Source organism: Fundulus heteroclitus, chromosome 16 (genome assembly GCF_011125445.2).
Source record: "Fundulus heteroclitus isolate FHET01 chromosome 16, MU-UCD_Fhet_4.1, whole genome shotgun sequence".
Taxonomy (NCBI): domain Eukaryota; kingdom Metazoa; phylum Chordata; class Actinopteri; order Cyprinodontiformes; family Fundulidae; genus Fundulus; species Fundulus heteroclitus.
This window is the reverse complement of record NC_046376.1, coordinates 21417267-21443002: the sequence shown is the minus strand read 5'-3', so window position 1 is coordinate 21443002 and position 25736 is coordinate 21417267. Positions and strand designations below refer to the sequence as shown.

The window sequence follows — 25736 nt, the reverse complement described above, 5'->3', positions numbered from 1 at the left end:
ATACAGTGATGTTTTTACTATTACTATTTCAATCAGTGACTGCTTATTCTTTTAAAAACAAAATTAAGTAATTATCAATAAAAAAAAATTTAATTAATCTAGTTATTTTGCCAAATTGCATTTGCTTTTCAGAAAAACAAAATTACCCCTAGGTATAAAGGTAAAAAGTGCTTATCCAAACTCTTAATCATGTCGTTTTCTGGTCATTAAATTGTTTTAATTATTATTATCGTTGCACACTTTTGTTACACCTGCATGTTGCATGGTTTACACATTTGTTCATGTTCGGATTTAAAAAATGTGGTTTCTTTTCATTTTCATCGTTTGTATCAGTAATGGTAATATACAGCTGTCTCTTCTTATTTGTCACAATTAAATGTTTGTGATCATCATACATGTTTTAATTTCAGACAAAGATAGCCAGACCAAAAAGCCGTTTTTAAATTATTTAACTTATTAAGGGAAGCCATCTAAATCAATCTGAACCTAAGTATTTGATCCCTAAACCTAACAAATGCTTGAGCTCCCATTAGCAGCAGCCACTGCTATCAATCCCTTGCGATGACTGGCAGTGAATCTTTTTCCTCACTGTGGACGAATTTAGTCCCACTCCTCTTTGCAGAATTGTTAATTCAGGCATATTGGGGTGTTTTTGAGCATGGATGCCTTGTTTAAAGACCTTCTATCCACCCACATTTAATATCTGGAAAAAAACAAGCCTAAAGGAGGCGGTGCCCAGTGGACCGAGGAACATGCGGAGGCGTGGTCTTGGCTACTAGAACAAGATAAATAAATAGAAAGATCTCAAAACTCCAACTCTCTACAGAGGCATGCATGAGACGGACCGCTTTTATACTCACAGGGGCAGAGCTACTGACTGGGTCACATCACAATATCTTTTGAGCCATTAACAATACTGATTCAAAATTCAAATGCAGTACAATCATTAAAGAGGGCACAACACAGACGGCTTTAGACACAAAAGCAGGATATCAACAAATGTGCAGTAAATTGACAAAAAAAACAATGACCGGTATATGAAGACAGCATTATAAAAGACACCCATGTGTGCAATATTTAGGGATTAGTTGTTCTTTAAGGTCATGCCTCAGAATCTCAGTTGGATTTAAGTTCAGACTTTGACTAGACCACTCCAAAAAAAAAAAAAAAAAGCAAAGCAGCTCCACAACATCACACTATCACACCATGTTTCACTGTCAGTATGATTTTTTTTATAATACATGAAATGGTGTGTTAGTTTTACCCTTGATGTAACAAGACGCATACCTTCCTCCCATGCATGCTCCTTTGCCTGGTCTCTCTCTTATTGTTGAATCATGAACACTAACCTTAACTATAGCAGATGAGAGCTGCAATGCTTCATATTGTTGTTCTGGGTTGTTTTATGACTTCCTGGATGTGTCATGGATGTACCCTTGCAGTTATTTTTGGAAAGGTTTGTTCCATATTTGAGAAAATAATGGGCTTGGGCTTAATGGATGGGTCTTACTGTGGTTCACCGGATTCCAAAGTCCTTTCTAGGCTTATAAATGCCAAATGCTTGGTTTCTTGTCCACTCTTCCCTTTTTATCAGATTATAAATTGCTTTTTGAGATGTTCAGGACTACTTCATGTTGCCAGACAGGTTCTATTCAGGTTATTTCTTATTTCCGTAGTTCAGGTAGTAATCAGAGTTGTATATAGCTTGTGCAATTGAGCTAAACAATGTGGTTAGTCTCTGTTATTTCCTGAGTTTTCATTGTTAGTTAATTACTTTTTCACACAGGGCAAGCTTTGTTTGGATAGCTTTTTTCCCCCGTTAATTAACAAAATAAGCATTTGGAAACTGTGTTTTGTAGCTCATCTACTTCTGACGCAAAATATTTGTTTGATGCAACATTTTAGAACTATATGAAATCTTTACAGTACACAAGGTTAAAGGGAAGTTAAATAGCAGGAAGACATTAAACAGTAGCATCACAGTCCATCTTTATTTCTTTTTCACTTTTTTTTTTAAAATAAGTCCCTTAAATCTTTTTAAGGGTGTTCTTCTCAATCTGAAATGGACCAAACATACCGCCACAATATTTTGAGGCCACTGAAATAGGAATCGTAAATTCCCTTTGATTCCTCCTCCTGCCTCCACTGAGTGCATGACGTCTCCGTTTGGATCCCTGACACAGCTCAGCGGGGATCCATCCAGTTCCCATTTGGCTGTGCAGCTTTCCCCCTCTAACATGATCAGGCACTCATTGGCTGCACATGGCATTGTTATGCAACAACACATTTAAAAAAGCAAAGCCATCTTCCTTCATGAGATTATACAGTCAGCCCACTGCAGCCCTGTATGCTCTCGCCCCTTCAGCCAAATGACATGTTTGTTGTTGGTTTTTTCTCATCATGTGAAATATTTCATATGGAAAACGCGTTTATGTACCAAGAGAAATGATTACTGCAGGAATCTCTTGATGAAGAATTGAAAGTTAAGGTGCAATCAGATAAGCCAGGAGTAGTTTTGAGGAAATTAAGCGCCGAGCGTTTACAGAGAGAGATTCTTCTGTAATCAATGTTTAAAACGTATCCGCAGCATTTATTATTTCATACTGTGTTGCTAAAGTCTTTGATCCGTGGCATATTAAGGAAAAGTAACTCTCTGCTGTGTGGATATCATGACTGCTTCAGCCCAAGGCGAGTAATAAAAACTAAAAATGCACACAAAGCGGGTAATTTTATTAGCAGCTACCTCATAAGGAGAACACAGGACACCGACAGCAAGCAGCTCTTGTTGTATCTAAGCAACAACCGACACCAGAGATGGTCCTTGATGATGATCTTTTATTGTGTATGTATGCCGGGGTTTGTATGCGTGTGAGAGAGAGAAAGGCAGTGGCAGAATGAAGGAGACAGAGTCGTACTTGCACAAACACACATGGAGGACAGACATTCTCATCTGTGTGTGTGCGTATGTGCGTGCGTATGTGTGTGTTTGCCTCATTAGTGTTTTTACGGGCTTGGGGAAGTTTCCTTGGTTGTCTGATGCCTGTGTTGCCATGGGAGTGAGTGATGCCTGCAAACGGCGCCGCTGCTAGCAGAAGGAAAGGCTCCGGAGAATGTGGGATGTTGAGATTTTCCTTCTGCTCGACGTACTTTGCTATATGTGTGTCTGTGTTTGTTGTCGTTTTTTTCTGTTTTTTTTTTTTTTTTTTTTTGGTGGGGGGGGGGGGTTCTTTGTGTGTGTTTGCATGTGTGTGGGCTTTCAGGAGAGAGAGAGACACAAAGAGGGATGGAAGAACGAGGAAAGGTGATGAGCCGAGAATTAGCTTTAAACAAGGATCCAACTGGGGGATTAAAACGCCACATTCATGAACATTGGGGAAAAACGTCTTAATGATACAAAGAGGCCGACACTGCCCTCTGCTGGAGGAGCATAAAAGAGCACCAGAGTTGTCCAAAAATAATCTCCTTGATAAATATTTTAAATATTTTAATCAAGATTTTTGCAGGAAATTCAAATTGATATTCATTTTTGCAGGGGATTTTTAGGGGTTATCACACTACAGACGGAAAACAACTTTTATCATGTGAAAAACATTCATGACATCGCATACATCCTTTGAAATATTTAGCCTCATTTTGTTTCAGTCTATTTTCCTTCTCATTTGGTGAAGCACAGTGTTATTGATGGAAATTGTATTTTCATATATTCAAAACAAGTTGTTTATTCCTTACCGTGTCGCAGTTTGAATTTGAATTAGTCCCCCAGACATAAGCGGGATCGTACAGTTTGTGTGTGTGTTTTCACTCTCCTGCATTGTGTCATATCATTTCTTTGCATGTTAAGGGGTCCCAATTAGAAAGCCAAAAATAAGGAGTAAGCTTTGTTTTGGGTGTGTTTTTCTCTCCGTGAAAAATGCTGCTTTGATAAGTCTTAAATCAAGTAAGGTGAGCATTTCATTTATCAGCAGGCAAATTTGAAGCAGACTTACTCTACATGTAGCTGATCTAAGAGAGACGGCAACTAAAACGTGTGTTTCGGGGAAAACACGGCTGCTAAGAGGTGCTGCAGCGATTTGCAACAAGAGATCAGACTGAAAATCATTTTATTCTGTTTTTGTAAAGGCTGCTTTGTGCGCATTATAATTATATTGGTTTTACGTGTACCTCATACTCTGATTCTCCAAAGCCTCTCTTGGGTGTTGATGTAATCCGTCTGCAGGATTTCTTCTCATTGAATGAAGAATTGTACAAGGCAGAGATCAGTATTCTTCTGGTTGGGTTTTCTGTAGGAAGGAAATCAATCAAGACTCATAGTTTCCTGTGCATTTACAGTGCCTTGCATAAGTATTAATTTTTTTAATATTATATATTGCTGCACAATCTCCATTGTGTTGTATTAGGATTTTATGTGATTGAAATAATTCTGTTTTTTATGTAGCTTTAATACTCAACAGATGTCATCTTAAGGCAGAACAAAAGGAAAATTGACCCATTTCATGTGCAAAAATATCTAATTAAATGAATCCAATGCCAGTTATGATAAAGTGGAGTCAAATTGAATTTATGATGCCACTTGATAAAAAGCTTCAACGAAGCCCGGCTTAAACTCTGTTAAATCAGGTCATCGATTTTGCATCATTTCACTCTGCTGTAAGTGACTTGTGACACATAAAGAAAATGATACATGGTTTTAAGATCTCCAGTGTATTGTATTTAAAAGAAAACATATCAAAAGTGTATCATGCATCTATGTTCAGCTGGTGTGAGTCAATTCTTGGTAGAAAGTCGCTCCAATTACAGTTGCAAGTGTTATTGAGGGACACGTCTCCATCAGCTTTGCACATCTAGAGACATGATTCTTTTCATAAAAGCTCAAACCTATTCAGTCTAGATGGAAAGTGTGTGTGAACAGTAATTCTCAGGTCTGGACACCGATTCTTGATGAAATTTAGATTGATATTTTTTTACTTGCACTTATTAACAAATGATTTGATCGAAAGCATTTCATCATAGATCTGATTGTGTGTTTAGGCTCTTTGTCCTGCTAGAAGATGAACTTCTGCCTCGTTTCTTTGCTCGTCCCAATATGGTTCTTCTCATCAACTCTTCCATGTTCCTACTGAAGTAAAGGGTTCCCACAGCATGATACTGCCACCACCTTGTTTCATCATGGGCGTGAAGTGTTCAGCTTAATGTTCAGTGCTTGCTTTTTTCAACACATAGCATTTTAAATATTAGCCAAGAGGTTTAAATTTGATATAATCCAACCAGTTCACGTTAGCTATATTTGCGTTTGCAAAATCCTTGATCTGATTCTAATGAATTTGGATAGAAAAAAAAAAATACATTGTTTTTATGGACAAAAAGTCAATAAATCTTGGTGTACGTTTACATACACCAGGCTTCATTTAGAATATTCAATTTAGAAGTCCTCAAAATTCCCTAAAAACCACAGAAGTTGTACTTAAGTCTGTGCTGAAGAAAAATCTTTTTCTTTTACTGAATAGTCATATACAGACAATCACAAGGACAATTAACACTAATTATACCCAAACGCAGAAGTGTTTTTGTTCTGTGTCTTCTGAACGATCAGAACAGACCCACATCAGGTTCTAATAGAACGGTTGAGACGTTGCTGCGTTTGCTGGTAGAGCTGCTGCAGGCTTAGCAGCACATGTTTTTGGTCTTCCACTCTTACAGGATGAGAGACACACGCACAGTCGGGGCAGTTTGTCTGATCCAAATCACATGATTGGAATAAATGATTAGGTCGACGGTGTTTGGATTAACAATTGGCATAAACCTCCCGTCTCATTCACAGTCGGATTTCATTTCGATAGAGCTTAATCCGATCACATTGTCCCAATTGTCATGTTTACACGATGCATTTTTATTCTGATCAACCCTTTATTCTGATTACTTATTATTTACATGTAAGCAAAGCTATTATTCCAAACATTTGCTGCGTCATTGTTGCATGTAGTAAACTTCTTATGGCTTTCTTTCAAACATGGCTTCCTTCTGGGCCCCTCTTCCATACAAGCAATATTGGTAAAGTACACAATTATTATTTGTCCTGTTAACAAGACCAACTGAGCTGTGGACCTCTCTGCAGCTCCTTCAGAGTTACTATGTACCTTTTGGCTACTTGACTGATTAATACTCTCTTTGCCCTGCCTGTTGGATCATGCTGTTTCCATTTTCAGATAGTGGATTGAAGAGAGCTCGGTGAGATGTTCAAAGTGTGTCATATTGTTTTATAGACCCTAACTTTAAACCTCTCCGCAACTTTCTTCCTGACCTGTGTGCAGTGGTTCATGGTCTTCACGATGCTGCTTATTTGTGTCCTCTTCTCAAACCAGCTGTATCTATCTAGAATTTGAATTACGCAAAGGTGGGTTATGTTCATAGTTATGATACCTGATTGCCTGGATTTCAAGAGATAAGACTACAAAGCACGACTGCAGGCAGCAATTTTTCCAGTTTTTAGGAACACAGTAACAAAAAACTAAATAGAATAAAAATATATCAAGAATGAACGAAAAATGCTTTGATTTATATTTTAAAGTTATGCATGACTGGTCTATCGTATAAAATATCACTGGCAACTGTATTGCTGTAATATAACAGAATGGGGAAAAATGGGGGAAAAAAACTTGCGTCATATATTTCCGCCGTATTTGGTGTGACATTCTATAGGGTGCACTTAAGAAATCTTTAAATCTTCTCAAAAATTGATGGTGCGCCTTATAATCCGGTGCTTTCTTTATATAACTACAGTTGTGCCTACTGACCGATTTTATGTGGTACAATGCGCTCAAAAATCTGTTAGTGTCTAAGTATGACTTTGGTAAGCAACGAAGCCGCTCCGCTCAATGGATATTCGGAGCATTACGGTACACTGTGTCACTACCTGATTGGACCCCTGAGCTGTCTACAAGAGTGCCTGACTGTAATGTCCAAACTAGAAGTGCATTCATGTAAATACCCCCACGTACTGAGGTGTAGTTCACTCCGCGGAGGTCCGTGCCTACAGGTAGAAGTCTTCTCTGGGGCAAGAAGTCTTTACATCAAATTTGTTTTATATGTGAGAGCGAGCTTGATACACTGAGCTGCTCCAAGCAAGGAGTCGCAAGGACGCGCAGCATCACAGTCCCTCTCTGTTCTCACTGACAGGTGTGCGGTGGGAGCCTGCTGCAAAAGAAACGGCCATAGGTGCTCAGCTGGCTAATCACACATTTTACCATCTGTTCTGCTGCCTCGTCCCACCGGGAGAAATGGGGGAATTGTAGGAATATGCTACAAGAAATTTAGGCAACAGTACACACAACAATCAAGGGTAAAACACCCGCGGAGAGTCAGCGTGGAGTCCATCATGCTCACAGTATGCGCACAGTATACTTGAATATGTGGGAGCCTTTAGGCTGCCGGCGCCCAGAGGACGCGTTAACAATAAACCTAGTAAGTTAATTTAATATAAAAGTTACGTTTATTTTAGTCTTATTTTAGAAACGGCAGTGTAGTCCAACTACTCTGCCCTTATAGAGAGCTGTGTACGTGACGGGACGGAGTGATATTACACATTTGGGAAGAATATTTAGTGTGCCTTATAATTGGGCGAGCCTTATATGTGGACAAAGACACACACAGACACGTTAATTCACTGTGTGCCTTATAATCCGAAAAGTACAGCGAGTTACAATAAAACCCAGAAAGACTGAGTCACACATTGACAGTATTTTTCAGCTGATTGTTTTTGATGAGTAGTCATAAAATCTGGCCATGAATAACAGTCTTGTCACTTTATTAAGATGTTTTGTTTCCTATTTTAGAGTGATATTGTGGTTGATTGCATTAAATGTTTAAAATGGAAGCAGAGAAACAAGGAGGGTCACCTGAAATACTTTGCATTGGTTGAAGCTTTTAAATTCTTCCCTTATTTGGTGGTGATTGTCTAGGGAGTCTTAATGTAATATTACTCTGTATGATGTTCCTAGAATGACATTTGTTGGTTTATCACCATGATGTTAAAGTGGAAGTGTCACAAACAAAGATGGCCTCCACTCATTCCCTCACCGTTTTACTATTTTTGACTTTGTATTGGAGTTTTACTCCTTTTACTCCATTTGTGAAAATATCGACTTACACTGCTCCATTGACCTTGCAAAGCTTTTCTGCACAACTCTCATTCTCAATTTATGCTGGCTAGAGTGTAATTTTGTCCTCACCTGTTGTGAGACGATGATGCACACTTTAAAGATAATTTTCTTGCCTCCTGTTTTCTAGATTTATTTGTGCCTGTGCCCTTACACCCACCAGTATTGCACTCATGTTGGTGTTGTTTCACACTTCAGCGTAAGGGACTCTTAACCGTATTCAGTGCTTCACAGCTCCTGTTATCAGCATATGTGCCTCTTTTGATTGAATTTATGCGCAGAAATAAATGCCGCTCAGCAATATAGAGAGTCTGTCATGCTCTGCTTGTAAATCTAGAAACACCTGGTTAACTTTGTACATATTCACACACTAGGGATGCCATGATGAATGAAAATGAAGCCAAAGTGGAAAACTCAGTGAGAAACTGCATCCTAAAAAGCCTGACTGCAAAAAAGAAGACAAAAATACTTAACATCCCAACATCTCAATCCTATCCATTTAAAGGACATCTTGGAAAATTAGCTCTTAGCTCCTAACTATGGTTGTGTACTTGGAGTCTTTAGGAATGCAGAAAATATGAATTTAGTCCAGGTGCTGCATAGATATCTTTATATTTTTTTTCGGGTGGTATATTTTTCAACCCTATGTTTTCTGAACAATTACATTATAGTATCTGCCGTGGAACTGCTAAACAAACTTGCCCATTTTGTGAATCGGCTATTTTTATTTCTCGTAGCAATTTTGTAGTCCAAGCTGAAGGATGCCAAAGGTACAAATGTAGTAAAAGTCAAAATGTTTGGTTGTTCACTACACCATCCACCCACCATACCACAAACATGGCAGAATGGGTTGGAGTGGAAGGCTCTGCAATCTGGAGGAGGCGGTTTGTGAAGTGCCACCTTTAGATATAAAGCACCACTCTGTAAGTTTTCACCATGTAGTAGCTTAATTTGAGATATATGAAACTAATTTTCAGATTAATATATAGCACTTGGTGCATATCGAAACTTTAAAAATCTCGCCTTTGTAACTTGAGATATGACACTTACCTGATAAGATATATTTTTGGTTCTCTGATGTAGGATTTAATCTGGAATTGTGAATGAGGTCTTGTCTTTACAGGTAACTCCATGACCTCTCAATCTACTTGTCCAAACTGGTCTGCTATCAGATTCTCAAACACAGAGGGAGACTGTTTAATTATGACAGTACATTGTTACTAGTGGCCTTCAGGAAGTTACAGGTCTAGCGCCCCTAGTGGCTCAAACTTACACCGTGCTTCTTTACAGAGAAAGCCCCAAAACAGGTTCCTCTCAGACGCACCTCAGAGCAGGGTTAAACCGAGGAATTCTGTGGGTAAATTAATGAGGAATTCAGACCAAGGTATTACCGTTTCACTTTATAAAGACCACAACTGAAGGATTTCAATGTGAAAAGGAAGAACTTACAAGCATGATATGCCCCCTTTAACATTTAATCACCAGATAAACCAAATTGTCACAATGTTTTGTACTGCAGTTCTCAAACCCTATCTAAACTCTACAAATCATACACACAAAGTGCTTTGTATTGCCATTTGATCAAGGGAGTAAAATCATTTTGTTTTATCCACAATCACAAAATATGGGTTTTTATTGGAAAAGATGATGCACCCAGACACAGACTCAACAATGAAAAAGTGGAGACACAACAGAACAGTGACTCCAAACCTGTCGTAGAGTAGATGAAATGGATCAATATGTTTTGGGAATCGCTTATCTGACTCCTGCTGCAATAAAACTGTAGGATTTTGGGACACAAGTCTGATTTTTATCAGGAAATGAATCAAGTCTTTTGTCAAAAGGTTGTGAAAGTGCTACTGAAATTTAAGGGCAACTTGCTTAGAGACTTTGAACCAACAACAGCAGATGTATTGTAATTGTGTCTTTCCTTTATGCTTTATTTTGGTGTTTCTGCTGTTTAAAAGACATTTTAAAAATAACATTTTGCATTTGTTATGCAGCTCAATGATTAAACCTAAACAACATTAATGCAGGGGCATTTATATCCATAGTAAATGTGATTATATATCCCACACATTTTAATTTGTTGGGATTTCGTGAAGTCGAGATTTTTCTTTTCGCCACTCAGTAATTTAGAGTTACTCACCATTTTCCCCCCTCTATAGCAGCTTTTATAGCACATACATATGTAGCTATTTAACATATAAATGATCTAATCAGGTATAATTTATTTAATTTATCAACTACAACTGCTCAGTGTGCTTCCTATACTAAGATTATTATGTATTGAACCTGCATCAGTGGGTATTGGTGAAATACCTGCCCTCCTTGGCTCTATGTAAGAAGAATTAACACCAGTAGTCTACACGGAGTTAAATCGCTAAAGCTGCCTCAGACACTCAAACATTTTCTTTTTACATTTCTTCCAGTGGGTGAAGCCAGGAACCTGATTCCCATGGATCCAAATGGTTTATCAGACCCATATGTCAAACTCAAGCTCATCCCAGACCCAAAGAACGAGACCAAACAGAAGACCAGGACCATCCGTTCCTCTCTCAATCCCTGCTGGAACGAGTCGTTCACCTTGTGAGTAAATCTGTCCTTTGATCCAACTGTTTTCAAAGCTTTCTGTAAATCAAAATGTAACGATCTTTAAACAGGTTCTCTATTGTGTGTGTCAATGCAGTAAGCTGAAAGCGTCAGATAAGGATCGACGTCTGTCTATCGAGGTATGGGACTGGGACAGAACCACCCGGAATGACTTCATGGGCTCCATGTCGTTCGGCGTTTCTGAGCTCATCAAGGCTTCCCACTGTGGATGGTCCGTTTTATTATTAGTGTTCAAACCTTTTCACCAAGTGTTTCAACACTTTTAATTAATAATGATTTAAATATATATGTTTTTAGCCCTGACATAACCACCATAAATTAAATTAAATAATTCAGCTATATTCCTGTGGGACCTTTCAAGCAGTGATGCTTTTTAAAGCAAAGTGCTTTACAGAGCAAAAGCAAAACAATGGTCACTAAAGCAAAAACTGAAACTGAACCTCCTTTAAGAACAGTGGTTTCAAGGTTTTTTAGGGGTTTTCGATGTCTTATAACTAACTTGAATCTGTACCATCCACTTCTAGAATCAGTTTCAGTACATAAAAATCAGCTCAAAGGGCCAAACTGGGTGCAACAATCCATGATGTGAGACTTATGAAACGTGGTGCATACGAGCAATCTGGTGTTGGTAAATTTCATGGCTGGAAACAATCTTCCTTCACATACCGCACCCTCATTTGTGGCTCCCACAGAATTTGAAATATGGGTGATTGAAAAGCAGCAGAAGAGACACATTTGTGTCTGTTCTTAAAATTACAGCATAATAGCAAATTCGATTTTTTGTCATTTGTTGATCATTTTATTACCCGTGTTTTTTCAGATAAGGATTGCCACAGGATGGTTCAAACCCACCATGGGATGATTCATATCTGTTCTGAGGACAAACAATCGAAAGTAAATTTCCAAAAACCTATGTATACCCTGCTGTAACAAAGCATGGTTATGTGACTTCAGTTTCATAGTCCCAGAGTTGACTGGTCCAAATTCAAATCAGAAACAAAATCAATGGAAATAGGGTTTAATACAAAGTTTCCAGAAAGCAACATGCAGAATAATAATGTTTGAGAATTAAGTCTTTTAATGACTTGTTTTCTTAATAATTCCTTAAAAAACTTGACTAACAAAAAATAAACAGTCACATATAACGGTTTGGATACAACTGGCTTGTTCACATGTACAGTGTGGAAGTGATGTGCAACAAAAATGGCAACATGTGGTTACAAGGAAAAAGAAGACTTGGAACCAATGATCACACCCACAAAAGATGGCAGCAAAACCTTAAAACTTAGTTTGTGACACACAAAAAAAAAACAATTCAGATTGTCAGAAGTACGACGGCCATGTAAGAAGTTCTTAGCTTAGTCACAGCTGTCCAAGCATATTTCTTGTTTCACGAGATAATTTGTTTTGTATATTATCTATACTAACAAATAAGTAAAATGGTGAATGATGCTTTATCAAGTCAGACGACCCCCACTACTTTACGCTACATTCAGTCATTCACCCACTCATTTGCTGACGGCGGTGAGCTACATTGTAGCCACAGCTGCACTGTGGCCAGTGGCAGCCAGACCACAGGCCGGAGTAAATGTCTCGCCCAAAGACACAACAGCTGAGACAGTCAGAGCAGGGGTTTGAACCGGCAACCCACCAGTTAATGGTGGGAACTCCTGCCAGTGTTGCCTCAATAGTATACGTTTATTTTTTTATTTTTAATCCATTTATTTTTAATCCAAATAAGCCACTATGGCAAATGCTGATAAAAAAAACCCACTGCAATCACACATTAAACCATTAATTCAGGAATAATAAATAGTCAAAAAGTATATTAAAATTGTTAAAAAATAGGCAACTATCTATTCTATTCTGCCTTATTATGCGATTATATTTACGCTATCAAAAGGACAAACCTTTGGAGACTCTATGTATCATTTATCTAATCAGCTCCTATGATGTTTAAGTAAATTGAGGAAGGAAAATAAGTAAATGAAACCCATAACATACAACATTCACTGCTAAACATGATTATGCACAACTATAGAGTAATGATGCTCCAACACAACTTGGTTTCCTTTACTGCACCAGAGGTCCACTCTTATATAAACGTCGGTACATATGCCAAGAGACCCGGTGTGGGATATGAGCATACCCAATACTCACTTCCACCCATGTTGCTGCCATGCACACATTTAGTAAATGAGGGTCAATGCGACAAAAATCAGATGCAAAGACTCATTTGCGACCAGGTCCAGCCAATTGCTTCTCTCTGTGGATCTGTTTTTTTTGCTCACTTTGAAGCCATGGTAGCCTTAAAGAGCCTATGCTCAAAAAGGAAATGGAGGAAATACCAGCAGTGTGTGAAATGCTGGCGGCCAATTTAGAAACTACTACTGTTTGCGTGTTTGGCTGCAGTCTTTGCTAAAAATGACACTTCATTAGACACTAAAGAAGAAGCAGAGTCAAACTGGCAACATGCAAAAAAAACCTATGAAAAAATAGAAATCAAGTACTTCTAATTGAAGGAAGCAGAAACAAAGACTTGTATTTGTGTGGGTGGACAGAGGGGAGAACGTGATGAAGATTAATTAAAATAAATTAGTTAATGTGTTCAGTTATGCAGTTAATGCAAAATAAATGAGCTTCCTTCCGCTTTTTTTTTTACCTTCTTAGGTACAAGCTTCTGAACCAGGAGGAAGGAGAATATTACAATGTTCCTATTCCTGAGGTGGACGACGTCAATCTGGAGCTTCGACAAAAGTTTGAGGTGGGCAGCAGTGTCAAGTGGATTTTCTCTTTTGTTACAAAAAAAAAAAAAAGAATCATTCACAAATTTCTTTTTAGTCGCTCACATAGACCTTAAGAAATAATGTCCTTGCTCTGGTTGCTATGGAAACTTCATGCTGTTCCCACGTTTCCTTATATCCAGGGTTACAGAAACAGACGAAAATTATCCAAATGAACTTTAAAGTGCGACTTAGAATAGAAATTGTTACATAGAGTATCTGCTGGATATTTTTGTTGTTGTTGTTTTTTTTTTTGTTTTTTTTTGCGTTGTAGTATCATTCCGGACGCAGATTTATGTTGGATACAAACCAAAGGGGAAAATGTTTCAACTTCCTTTCTTTGCAGATACAGAACCAACACTGGCGCAACATGAATATCACTGCAGGGTGTCAGGAGCGACTCAGCATCGTACCAACACTTTTAAAGTTTTATTTTAAGCTGCATCTAACAAGACACATCACTCCGGACATTTAGGAGGGTCACAACTGATGATTTAGCTAGTTGCAACGTTATAGAGGTCCCTCAGGGAAACATCATATCTTCTTTACAGCTACTCATACATATTTATGTTATAGTGATGATAATAGTAGCTCTATAACTGTGGCCTTTTCTGAGATGATAATACAAAAGTGCAAGAGTTTATCTCTGTGTACAGAGATAAACATAAAGTGCATGTTTATGTCTGTAGGCTGCCATGACTAAGCTTAGAGTACGTAATACTTTTTCATCACAAGGCTGTCAACAGTGCCAGTGGGATCATCACTCATCCTGATGATAACCCTGTCCTACTACACATACATACAAAACATCACAATGAATATAACAACATTCATCCCTATATCAAAAATGGGATGTGTAACATAATCAACAATTTAATCATCTCTATTTTCAAACAAATGCTATGCAAGGCACATTTGCTGTCACCCTTGATAAAGATAGATCTATCTATCTATCTATCTATCTATCTATCTATCTATCTATCTATCTATCTATCTATCTATCTATCTATCTATCTATCTATCTATCTATCTATCTATCTATCTATCTATCTATCTATCTATCTATCTATCTATCTATCTATCTATACTAAGTGGCAATAAAAAATAATAAAAAAATATTGGCCTAAATATGCATAAGAAAGTGTAGAAATCTGTAGCTTACTGAGGTGATCTACGTTTGGAGGATTGAGGAAACGCAATTGGGCTAATTATGATGATTAGGATGTGATAGAGACGCCCCTGTCTTATAGCCACTGGCCTGTAGGCGGATGAGGGCCAAAAATTCTTCACCAAATCTACTTCTGTCAAACCATACTGTCAACAATTCTTCTGTCTGTGTTCCCAACCTTGAGAAATGTGATGGAGAAAAAGCTTCATGCTGTGTTTTGTTGTTGTTTTTGCAAAAGGGAGTTACATAGAAGCAGGGAGACCAATAATTTGGCCGCTGTGAGTTTTTCCCACTGAGTAAATGTACTGAAATTATAGGTTGGCTTTTTGTAAAAAACAAAAAAAAGTAAATAAATTCTTGCGCAAAATTTTGCAGCTGCAGTATAACATGTATTTATTTTTAAGGGTTTGTACAAATCTTTTCTAAAAGACGCAATTGGCTCGTTTTCTTCTCCCAGATCCGTTGCAGTTCTCTCCTCTGTTGCCTCCTATTCCTCTCTCTCTCTTCGTTCCTCTCCTCCTTCATCACTAACTATGACCTTAGAGGTCTCACTTGCATGACAGGTTCACTGATTTCAGCCAATTGAGCATATTTGTGAGAACGAATGCAGTGGAGGCCACAACCTAGGTACGCATATACAGCACAAAGCGTAGAAGAAGATAACTTCCTCTATATTTCATCTTAAAATGAAGTGTAGTAGGAGACTTCTTCTAAATAAACCCTTGGTCTAGAGACTAAGGTAAAGATGGCTCCGTCTGGGTTTCAGAACCATTTAATGTTGCTGCAGGTTTAACCCAGTTCACATACCTCTTTCATAACACTTCCCACAGCATTTGTTTCCTTTCCTGCACTCGCTCTTTTTAAATCTTCTCTACAGATTATAATCAGAGAGATTTTAATATATATATATATATATATATATATATATATATATATATATATATATATATATATATATATGCTTAATGTTTGCTGTAAAGCTGTTTTGCTACCTTGTTCCCACATGTTTCTTTCTAGTCAATACAAACAAACTTGCAGATATTTCCCATTAAACCTAAGTAAATCAAACACTGCAGTCAGTTGTTGCTCTCTAGTGGTTGCCTTATTTACTGCAGATATTTTAAGTAAGGTCCTTGTACAACATGCAGCCTTGATTAAAACTCACACCCTCTCCATGGACATGAGTGCAGAGGGGACGCTCTATTGAGGAGTGCAAAACTGGTTAGGACTTACACAAGAAAGCACAAGAGTTGTGAGAGACGGCGGGTTGTTTTATTAAACTCCAGCTCTTTGTGTGTGTATATGTGAGGCGTGAGTGCCGGCTTTATTCTGAGTGTAAATGTCTTCTCCTCATGGCGCTCCCTGAGGAACTGAGTTTTAATTTTCTTCTTACTGTACAAATCGACCGACCTTGGCTTTCTCTGTCGCTAACGTCCTCACACAGCCACCGGTTGCCATGGAAACTAGGGTGGGATGCAAAAGATGTGAATGTTTTTTTTTTTAATGATGTAATATGTTCTAGTCACGAGAGTAATAACTTGCATATTTTTTTCCCACGTGTCAGCCAGATTTGCACTTTGATTAATCGCCGAGCCCACTAATGTGTGAGTTTCTTCTCTCTTCTAGGCCTGCCAGTTAAATATCCACTATCTCAAGGTAGCTCCCCTGCCTGCCTCTTCTGTTTCTCTCATGTTTTCGGCTTGCATCTCACTTACTCACTTGCTGAACTGGGATTGTTTGTGGATCTCTGCTGGGAGTCCACAAATTAATCTGATTTACTAACAAAGGCCTTCTGTAGAAAACACCTGCACCCAATTCATTTGTTTTTTAAATCTTATCACAATTTATCCACTACTCCTGCCAGATATGCAAGTACATGGTACCAATGTACTTTTACAACCCAATCCTATTGTGTAGAGACATCGTGTCATTGGAAGAGTCTACATGAAAAGAACATTTTATATTTGCACCACATTTGTTTGCGCTCAAAGGAGGTCACAAATTGTACAAACGCATTGAAAAAAAATTGCAAAGCAGAATAAGGCTGTAGTTTCCCAAAAAGCACTCGCTTGACATTTCTATAATATGTAGTTTTAAAGAGATTTCCAAATAAGCAATTGACAAAAGGAGAGGGTGAATTTTTTTTGTGCTATTTCTACAAGGTAAAAATGTTTTAGCATTTGAGATCCATGGATGATAGTTGAAAAGGAACGTGTCATCTTTTCCCCCCAACTTTTCATTTTCCCTAGTGTTTTGGCTTTCTAAAGCTAGTGCATAGTTATATTCATGTCTCTGTGCAAAACACAAGTTAAAAAGCTCGAAAAAGACTAAAGAAGCACAAACCAACGGTTGGAAATAGTGACGCCGTTTTTGAACTCGGACATCAATGCCTTCTGTTCTAAGCAGCATTTCTGCTCTCGTGTGCAAAGGCTTTAGCACTCTATTTTTTCTCAACACCTGTGTCACCAGAATAGCTAAAATTGTAGCGGTGAGCCATAGTCGTTGTGCAAGTCTCACTTTTTTCCAAATAAGTCTATTATTTCATGAGGGATTAATGTAGACTTCTAAACGTTATTATAGGGATAATACTCAAACCCTATAGATAGGTCTAGTAAGTTTTCTTGCAGCATTTTTACCTTAGTTTATGCAAGTTGAAATATTGATACAAAGACGGCAAGGGCAGTCAAATTAGCTTCCATACGAGCATGTAAAAAATGTCACCCCTCCAAGTTGTAGTTGTAGTCCTGTGAGAAGATGCAAGATACTGATTTTATATGATCTGTGGACATCAGCAGAAGTTGTGTACATGAAAAAGCAAAAACTACTGTAAAGGAAAACACTCCCTCAGTCGTCTCTGTGGTTTGGCTGTTGACTCGCTGCTCCAGCGATCTGTCCTAACCCTCAGCTTTGAGCTGATCCTCCCTTAAATCCAAGAATTTCCAGTTTGAAATTGTCTCGGGCCAAAAAGTATTTCCAACCAGTTCCCCTGTAGTGTTCTTCAGAGTTCACCCATGTTTCCTGCATAAATTATCTTTGCAGCAAATGTGCTCTCTATAACCCTTTTCTGTGTCCCCAGGAAGCGACAAACATTAATTTCACATATTCCTTTTTTTCTAAAAAAAAATTAGAGTAGAAGGAAGCTAGAAGACAGTGCAGTACCAGAGACAAGGTCATCTTCAATTTATGGAAGTGCAGTCACGGGTTTGGGGTGTAACTCAAAATGTTTTGTCAGAAAAGTTGCCTTTTAAAATTACTTATTTCCTTTAAACAACTATGGTAACATTCTAATTGGGATTTATTTTTCTAGCTTCAAGCTTTAGGTCAGATTTGTATAAATGGATAAAGTTCCTTGAAGTAGAATAAACAAAAGAAAGGCTCACAAATTATCACACAAAAATATATTTGCAATCAAGACATGAACAATTGTAATCAAAGTTTCTCTATTTCTAACAGATTCACTGCTTTAACAGCGAATACAAAAAGACTGCATGTCAACCACGTGGAAAAACCAAACAGCATTGTTGTTAGTAAATTTGCAGAGCTCTCTGGCCTCTGGCTTCGGGGCATCTTCTTTCCCATCCAACGCACGGCCACAGGCCAGCAGAGCTTCACATCGTCTCCTCACCGGGTGATTACCGTCCACCTTCTACTAGTCTGATCAAGACTATAGAAGGCTGTGTGAACATCAAGCATGGAAAGACACTAACTATTGTAACTTTCAGACTGGATACTCACAGGTTCTCAGTGTGCTGTTTGTGCAGTGTGTGTGTGTGTGCGTGTGCGGGATGTTTCCACATAGTGGCACTGTTATACTTCTCATATGATTCCTGTCTGGCTGCACTGCATCTGGTTGAATTAAGCGGCCAATGTGTCTTGTTTGAAGTGGAGCTATAGATGTTTAGATTGTGTTAAAAGTCGTTCAGCTTTTGTATATAAAGACATATCCATGCGTTTTCTGTTGTAAGTATATTCCAAAAGTGACCACTAGGTGCCTCTCAAATAAAGTGGAGTAATATTGAGTGATGACAGATTATTATGAGCAATATGCACTTTAAGAATAGACATTTGATGGGTACTTAACAGCTTGAAGTGAATAAATTGCTTGATATAGACAGCAGAGACGTCTCAGCTCATTGTACAGAATAATCAAGCTATGACAAATATGATTATAATGCCAAATGTTTGGACACTATTCCTTTAGTAGTGCTAAAAACGTTTATTTTTTTCAGTCATCTGAATTGCTACTCTCAATATTTACAGCCTTGTAGAGATTTCTTCCAGCCTGATGAGGTGAAAAACACGAGGAAAAGAAGGAAGAAAAGCTGAAAGGACTATAAGTGGGAGACTTGAGGTGCCTCATTAAGATCAATGCTTGATGTATAATGACACAAGCTCAAATATGGATGCAGGGAAAGCCTGATTTGCATTTATGCAGCATGAAATATTATTTAATAAGCTCACATGGCTCTGCAAACAGTGCTTTGGAAAGGTATCTGTATCAGTGACCATATTACACCCACTAACTTCTCCACATTTAATTGGGGTTAATAGAGGTCAATTAACACAAAATAGAGCATTAATATGAAGTGGAAGGAACACGACAGGTGGATACGGGAAAAGTAGAGGAAGTGTGCTCTGGTCTGATGAGAGGGTCTACATAGAAAATCTTTTTCTTGTAAATTATCCACATGGGCCAGAATGAAGTGCCTTACTAATACTTGCACTACAGAGTTATTGGCTGCTTCTATGATCAAAATTATCCGTCTTTGATCTATCAGTTTTAGTGAACAGTCATATCTTGGGTTGTAATTTTAGTTATTTTTTCTTCTTTTTCCTCTTCCTTCACATCTATATACTTTTCTTTGCTAGTCTGTAATGTGAAAATGTTTAAGTTAAAGATGTAGATGGTAATTCTCTTCTTGCTACCACTTTTCAGACTTAATCACTACATTTTATATATATATACATATATACAGCATATATATAATTGTTCATAGATAGATAGATAGATAGATAGATAGATAGATAGATAGATAGATAGATAGATAGATAGATAGATAGATAGATAGATAGATAGATAGATAGATAGATAGATAGATAGATAGATAGATAGACTGAATAGGGTCCATTTTCAAACTTTTACAAATGAAGGTTACTATAGTTAGTTATAATTTCACAGGTCTGTCTTGAAAAACAATTAAATAAAAAAAAACATGAATTTTTATACATTTGATTAAACTATTAATTTGCATTTGTAATTGTTTTGTCTTTATAATAGACTACATGTATATCATTTCACTCCTTATATTTTCAAAGTATATGTGTTTCTTTGTGATTTCCTGTTTTATTATGTTGCTAATTATTATTTCATGTAGTTTTAGGAGATAAAATTGTTCCAGATCATAAAACTTTTTTTTAATAAATAATCAATATTAATTTCAGCATTTTTTCAACCCACTAGTCAGCTATGCAACAAGCCTTTATCCAACTTTTCAGTGGCTGATAGTCACGTGTCCTGCACCCACTATTTGTTTGTCTCTCACAGTAATCTGGAAGCTCAAAAGTATTGTTTTATTCTTTATAGAAAAAGATAAGACCTGTGGTTCAGACGTACACATTTTAAGCAGCGGTGTTTAAAATCTCTTTGCATGTGTGTGCGTGTGTGTGTGTGTTTATTGTCCATAACAGAAAGCCAAGCTGGGTCACGGTAAAAAAGTGATCACACCAACAGACCACCGGCGGTTCAGTCTGCCCTCAGGTAACATTGACCGGGTCCGGCTCAGCGACTTCCACTTTCTGGCTCTGCTGGGGAAAGGCAGCTTCGGAAAGGTGACAGCTCATGTATTTTACCGCAGAGCTCTGAATAGAGCGACCAAAGGCATGTTTTGCTTTTTTTTTTTATTGACCTCTCGAGTGCGGCGTCTTTATCAAATGCAGGTAATGTTGGCAGAGATGAAGTCAACAGAGGAGCTGTACGCCATAAAGATCCTGAAGAAGGACGTCGTGATCCAGGACGACGACGTTGAATGTACGATGGTGGAGAAAAGGGTCTTGGCACTGAGAGACAAACCCCCCTTCCTTACGCTGCTCCACTCCTGCTTTCAGACTGTGGTGGGTAAAAATAAATAAAACGCTTTCAGCTTTCCGCTGTCATCACGGTTAATAATGTGCACTTGCTGCACTGACGCCGTGCTCTTACAGACAAAAATACTCTTTATTTAAGGGGGAGCATTGTTCTTCCAAAGCAATTTCAGTTCCTCCGAGTTTAACTGTTATTACTTTTGTATTTGTGCCCAACATTTCTCTACTCTTTCTTCTCTTGGCGCCCCTGCAGGGAAAATTGAAAGTGAAAATGAGGTGACGTCTGTGCAGTTACAAGCTGACTCAAACATGCCTAAATGAAAACTACAGTTACAAAATGACCTCTGCATCTTTGCAATGACGATCAATGAATTTATTTCTTAATCTTGTGTGTTGTAAAGCGAATTTACTGTAAGACGTTTGCAACTGCATATCTGTTCGTCTTCGCTCTGGACAGTAACCTGCTGTTTTATTGTAGGACCGGCTTTACTTTGTGATGGAATACATTAACGGAGGAGATCTCATGTATCACATCCAGCGCATGGGCAAGTTTAAGGAGCCTCAGGCAGTGTAAGGACTCACTCAGAAATATGCACACTCACATGGTTTGAATACACAAATGCTATTTTGCCGGTGGTTTCAACATGTAGATAGTAGCTTTGGTGTCAACCCCTCAGAACGGTGCAGTAGAGTCGCATAGAGGGCTGATGTTGACCAAGCATTTCTTTTGAAATTCTGGATTTGATTAGAGAGATGAAAAATTAACCCATAATCCCAAAATAGGCAAGCAAGTTAACATATTAGTAGATAATGCAAAATAAAACGGAAAGAGCGTTGAGTCAGTGTCCAATTTATTTATATGGGACTTTATTATAGGAAACAAACTGCTCCACAATAAGAGCAACACTAACCTTATAGCAATACAAATAATCCCTTAAGAAAAGCACAACAGTGAAGTTGATGCAAGTAAATAAACAAAAATCATTACAAAGTTGTAAATGGATGTTGTAAATCCTAAATACATTTAATTTAAAAAAAAAAAGATGTCAGGGTCTATTCGAGGCAAAAACAAAATAGCAGAGGTGGCTTATTAATAGTACCTTGAGAGTCTTTAGAGTTTAAAGTGGAAACCAAATGTTTACATATACCGAATAAAAAAACAGAACCTTTTTTATGTTTTTATTCTCCAAAACATTAAATCAGAAAAAATCCTCTGTATGTAGTTTACACACAGTATTTGTTAGAATGTCCTTTTAAACTCTGTGACTTTCCACAAGCTCACCGGAATAGTTTGCTTGATATTTGGCCAAATCCTCCTAGCAGAACTGGAGAGGTTAGGTTTGTAGACGGCCTTACTCGCACAAACCCACAGCTCTGCCCATATATTTCCCACAGGATGGAGATCTGAGCTTTGTGATGGCCTTGAGCCTCTTTGTAACAAATGTTTGCTGTATATGGTTAGGATCACTGTCAACGATGAACACCCATTTGAGTCCAAGCTTTGAATTCCTGGGCGATGTCTTGAGATGAGTTTTCAATATTTCCACGTAATGTTTTTTTCTACTGATGTCATCCATTTGTGCCCCAGTCTTCGCACACCTTCATTCTGCCACCCTTATACTCCACCGTGGGGTTGGTGCTTTTTAAAGGCTTAATAGGCTTCCCATTTTTTTTCTTCCAAATGTAACGCTGGTCATCATGGCCAGACACAGTAATTTTTGTTTAATCAAATAGCAGCAAATAGTCTGCATTTTAAGGATATTGTGGAATAAAATGAGTACTTACCATACCAGCTATTTTCTTTATATAAATCACTTTAAAGCTACCCCGTCAGAAACAAAACGGCTCCACATAACAGCATGCTAAGAACATACATTAAAAGAAAAAAGATTTATAAAGATATAACCTAAAGAGATTAAAGTTCAGTTAAAGTTCAATTCAATTAAACAAATGGGACTAATTAACAAACAAACTAAGTTTTGCTGATGTTCAAAGCCAAAGAAATAAAAATGAGTTTAAATAAAATAGGTTTTATTAGCAGGCGGGGAAGGAGCCTCTCTAGTATGCAGGGGTTGGGTATCCCAAAGTTGAGGAGCACCAATATAGAAAGCCCTGCCCCCTCTGAGCTTCCTCCTAGACCTTGGTACCTGCAGGAGGTGCTGTTTGAATGGGCTGAGGGACCGAGAATGTAAGTAGGGATAAAGAAGCTCAGAGGGGTGCGGTGGGGCGATATCCATCCAGCCAGCCAGCCAGCCAGCCTTGATGAATGCAGGGTTGCGAGGGGGGCTGGTGCCTTTCTCCAGCAGTTGGGCGACAGGCAGGGTACACACTGAACCATTCGCCTGCCCATCACAGGACCAGGGCCAGATCATTAAAATGTTTATGAACAAAACTAAGAATTTTCAAATGAAATCTTGTGTTCTGGTGTGTTAAGTTTTAAGAGTGCCACTCACTAACTTTTTACTAATTTTCTGTCTAGTTGCTTTATCTGATAATGACAGCGTACTGTGCAGAGTTCGCTTTATAAATGAGTAGTGTCCAATTAGAGCTAAAAATTAGAATAAAAGATGTCTGCACTAAAAGAATGAACTACATCACATCAGTGGAAATAGAAGGAGCGATGTTAACCTAGACCTGACATAGGACTTGAGAAATGCATCTTCCTCAATCTGCAATATATAGGTATATATTTTCAGTTATTGCTCCTTGAGAATAACCTTGTTGGCACTTTGTGCTCAAATCTGTTATCTTTAGTATTTATTTTAAACTTAACTGCAGAAATGTAAACAACTTGTCTTCTTGACAGACTGTTGGCATCAAAGTACAAAAGGATCCAATTTAGATTAGATTCTCTACTTAAATATCCGTTCTTACAAACAAGCCTGGTTTATTCATCTACTATTGGAAGCCTGAGGCTAAAGCCCTCACTAGAGTAGATATGAATGAAAGGGGGTTAAAATCCCAGGAGCTTTTAAAGACAGACAGAACATCTAAAGAAATATTGATCAAGAGTTTTATGGAGATGAACTAGTAGAGCTCCCTGGGAAAGAAAGGACAGGCCTATGAATGTATGATCAGTGTGCCACAATTGATACATTTTGTGTATAGATGAATTTAATTTGTTTTAGCTGTTGCTTTTTGGAAGTTGTTTTGATTATTTTTTTACAGTAATTATATAGTAATAACAGAAAGATGAAAGGAAATAAAGGGGGACTGTATGGCAAGTAATATATTTGCTACTAAGCAATGTTTTCACTAAGATTACAAAGTTTTGCTTAGACACATAGATACCTGTCATTTGCTATAAAATATTTAACAGAACTACTTAATCAACATATTCAATTTATCAGCTTATATGCTAAAATTCAGGTGTTTATTTTAAATGATTCTTATTGTTTTGCAGGTTTTATGCAGCTGAGATAGCAGTGGGTTTGTTTTTCTTGCATCGGAAAGGAATCATTTACAGGTGGGTTCATGTTTCATGCACCTGTTGATATTCAGACTGTATTAAAGCACAATTTCTAACACTGACTGTTTAATATCAGACGATAGCAAAACAACTATTTAAAGGAAAGTAAAACAAGCGGAAAAATAAAAAATAGACATGTAGATCTATACTCTCTGGTCTATATTCAGATATATCAGACCATTGCACCTATTATATCTAAGCTAACTTTGGTTTGTAAAGTGAAGAAAGTCACAATCTCGAGAGCTCATACCACAACATCCTCATGTTTATGCTCCTGGATCATAATTTTTCAACAAACATAAAGCTACGAAGTGTTGGCTGAGAAAAGCACACCTGACCTCAGTGTGAAATCCAACGTGGGTGGAGTCACAGCCCTAACTGAACATTTGATCCGAGACTCAGATCCCAGTGTTTTTTTAAAAAAAAAAATTAATAAAAAATAACCAGAGACATCTTTAAAGAGCTTCAAAGCATCGAAGCAGTCACATAACTGCTCACAAATCTGTCTGTGCTGCAGGGATCTGAAGCTGGACAACGTGATGCTGGACTGCGAGGGCCACATCAAGATCGCAGACTTTGGCATGTGCAAAGAGAACATGTATGAAGGCATGTCCACGCGCACCTTCTGCGGCACCCCGGACTACATCGCACCTGAGGTGAGCCGTCTGATGTGGGGGTCAGAGATGAAATAGCCAAACTTCATTTTAGTCCACTTTCAAACACTGTCAGTTATATAGAAAAATGTCATCTTTATTCAATGGGAAAAATATGTCTGTGAAAACACTGCAAGCCAAATAAGGTTTGTGTATCGGTGTGAGGCTATGATTTCATGTTGAAATGCTAAAGAGTTTACTTTTTATTTACTATTGAACCATTTGGTGTAAAGTACAAAATCTACCAATGCATCAAGTAGCAGCAGATAAAAAAGTATTAATTTTACAGACACATCAGGGATGAGTAATTGTTGCATTGTGTTATTTTTTGTGAGCAGTGAGAATCTAAATGTATCCAGTGAGGTTGTGATGTTTTTGTAAAACAATTTTTAACACAATTTTTATCATAATTGCAGAAGATGCTGCACAATATTGGGACAACAGAGTTAAAATCCTCCATCCCTAAAGCACAAATGATCTATAGTGTTTCTATATTGTAAGATGCAGCCTCTGTTGATTAAGTATGCTTTATGTAGTACAGGATATTTAGAAATCTACCTGCATAATTTTGGATAATTCTTAATACTTTCTGGTCTTTTCTCTTTCAATAAAGAACACTAACTCTACATAGCTTTGTATTTTTCCACATTCATGGTCATATAAATAAAATACATCTGTGATGTAACTGGTTAGATTTTGTCTCACGATTTAGCCCAATACAAAGTCACATTTCAGGATAATTTCTTTGCTCTGGAAGCTTTTAAAAAAAGGTCTAATTTATGAGCCATTTGGAAGCTTGAGAAAAAGCTGCATTTG

General features: G+C 37.8%; 1 protein-coding gene across 2 annotated transcripts in view; it reads left to right on the top strand.

Annotated features, from left to right (window-relative positions):
- si:ch73-374l24.1 (protein kinase C alpha type) overlaps positions 1 to 25736 on the top strand; it is a 165802-nt gene that overhangs the window by 128304 nt on the left and 11762 nt on the right. Inside the window, exons 6-14 of one of the 2 annotated variants that reach the window (XM_012867881.3) lie at positions 10586 to 10742; positions 10843 to 10977; positions 13437 to 13530; positions 16344 to 16373; positions 20406 to 20546; positions 20655 to 20828; positions 21277 to 21368; positions 24202 to 24264; positions 24785 to 24923. In XM_012867881.3, the coding sequence (XP_012723335.2) occupies positions 10586 to 10742; positions 10843 to 10977; positions 13437 to 13530; positions 16344 to 16373; positions 20406 to 20546; positions 20655 to 20828; positions 21277 to 21368; positions 24202 to 24264; positions 24785 to 24923 (1025 nt within the window). The remainder of the gene's footprint in view (positions 1 to 10585; positions 10743 to 10842; positions 10978 to 13436; positions 13531 to 16343; positions 16374 to 20405; positions 20547 to 20654; positions 20829 to 21276; positions 21369 to 24201; positions 24265 to 24784; positions 24924 to 25736) is intronic. The other variant, XM_012867890.3, reaches the window with a different exon arrangement.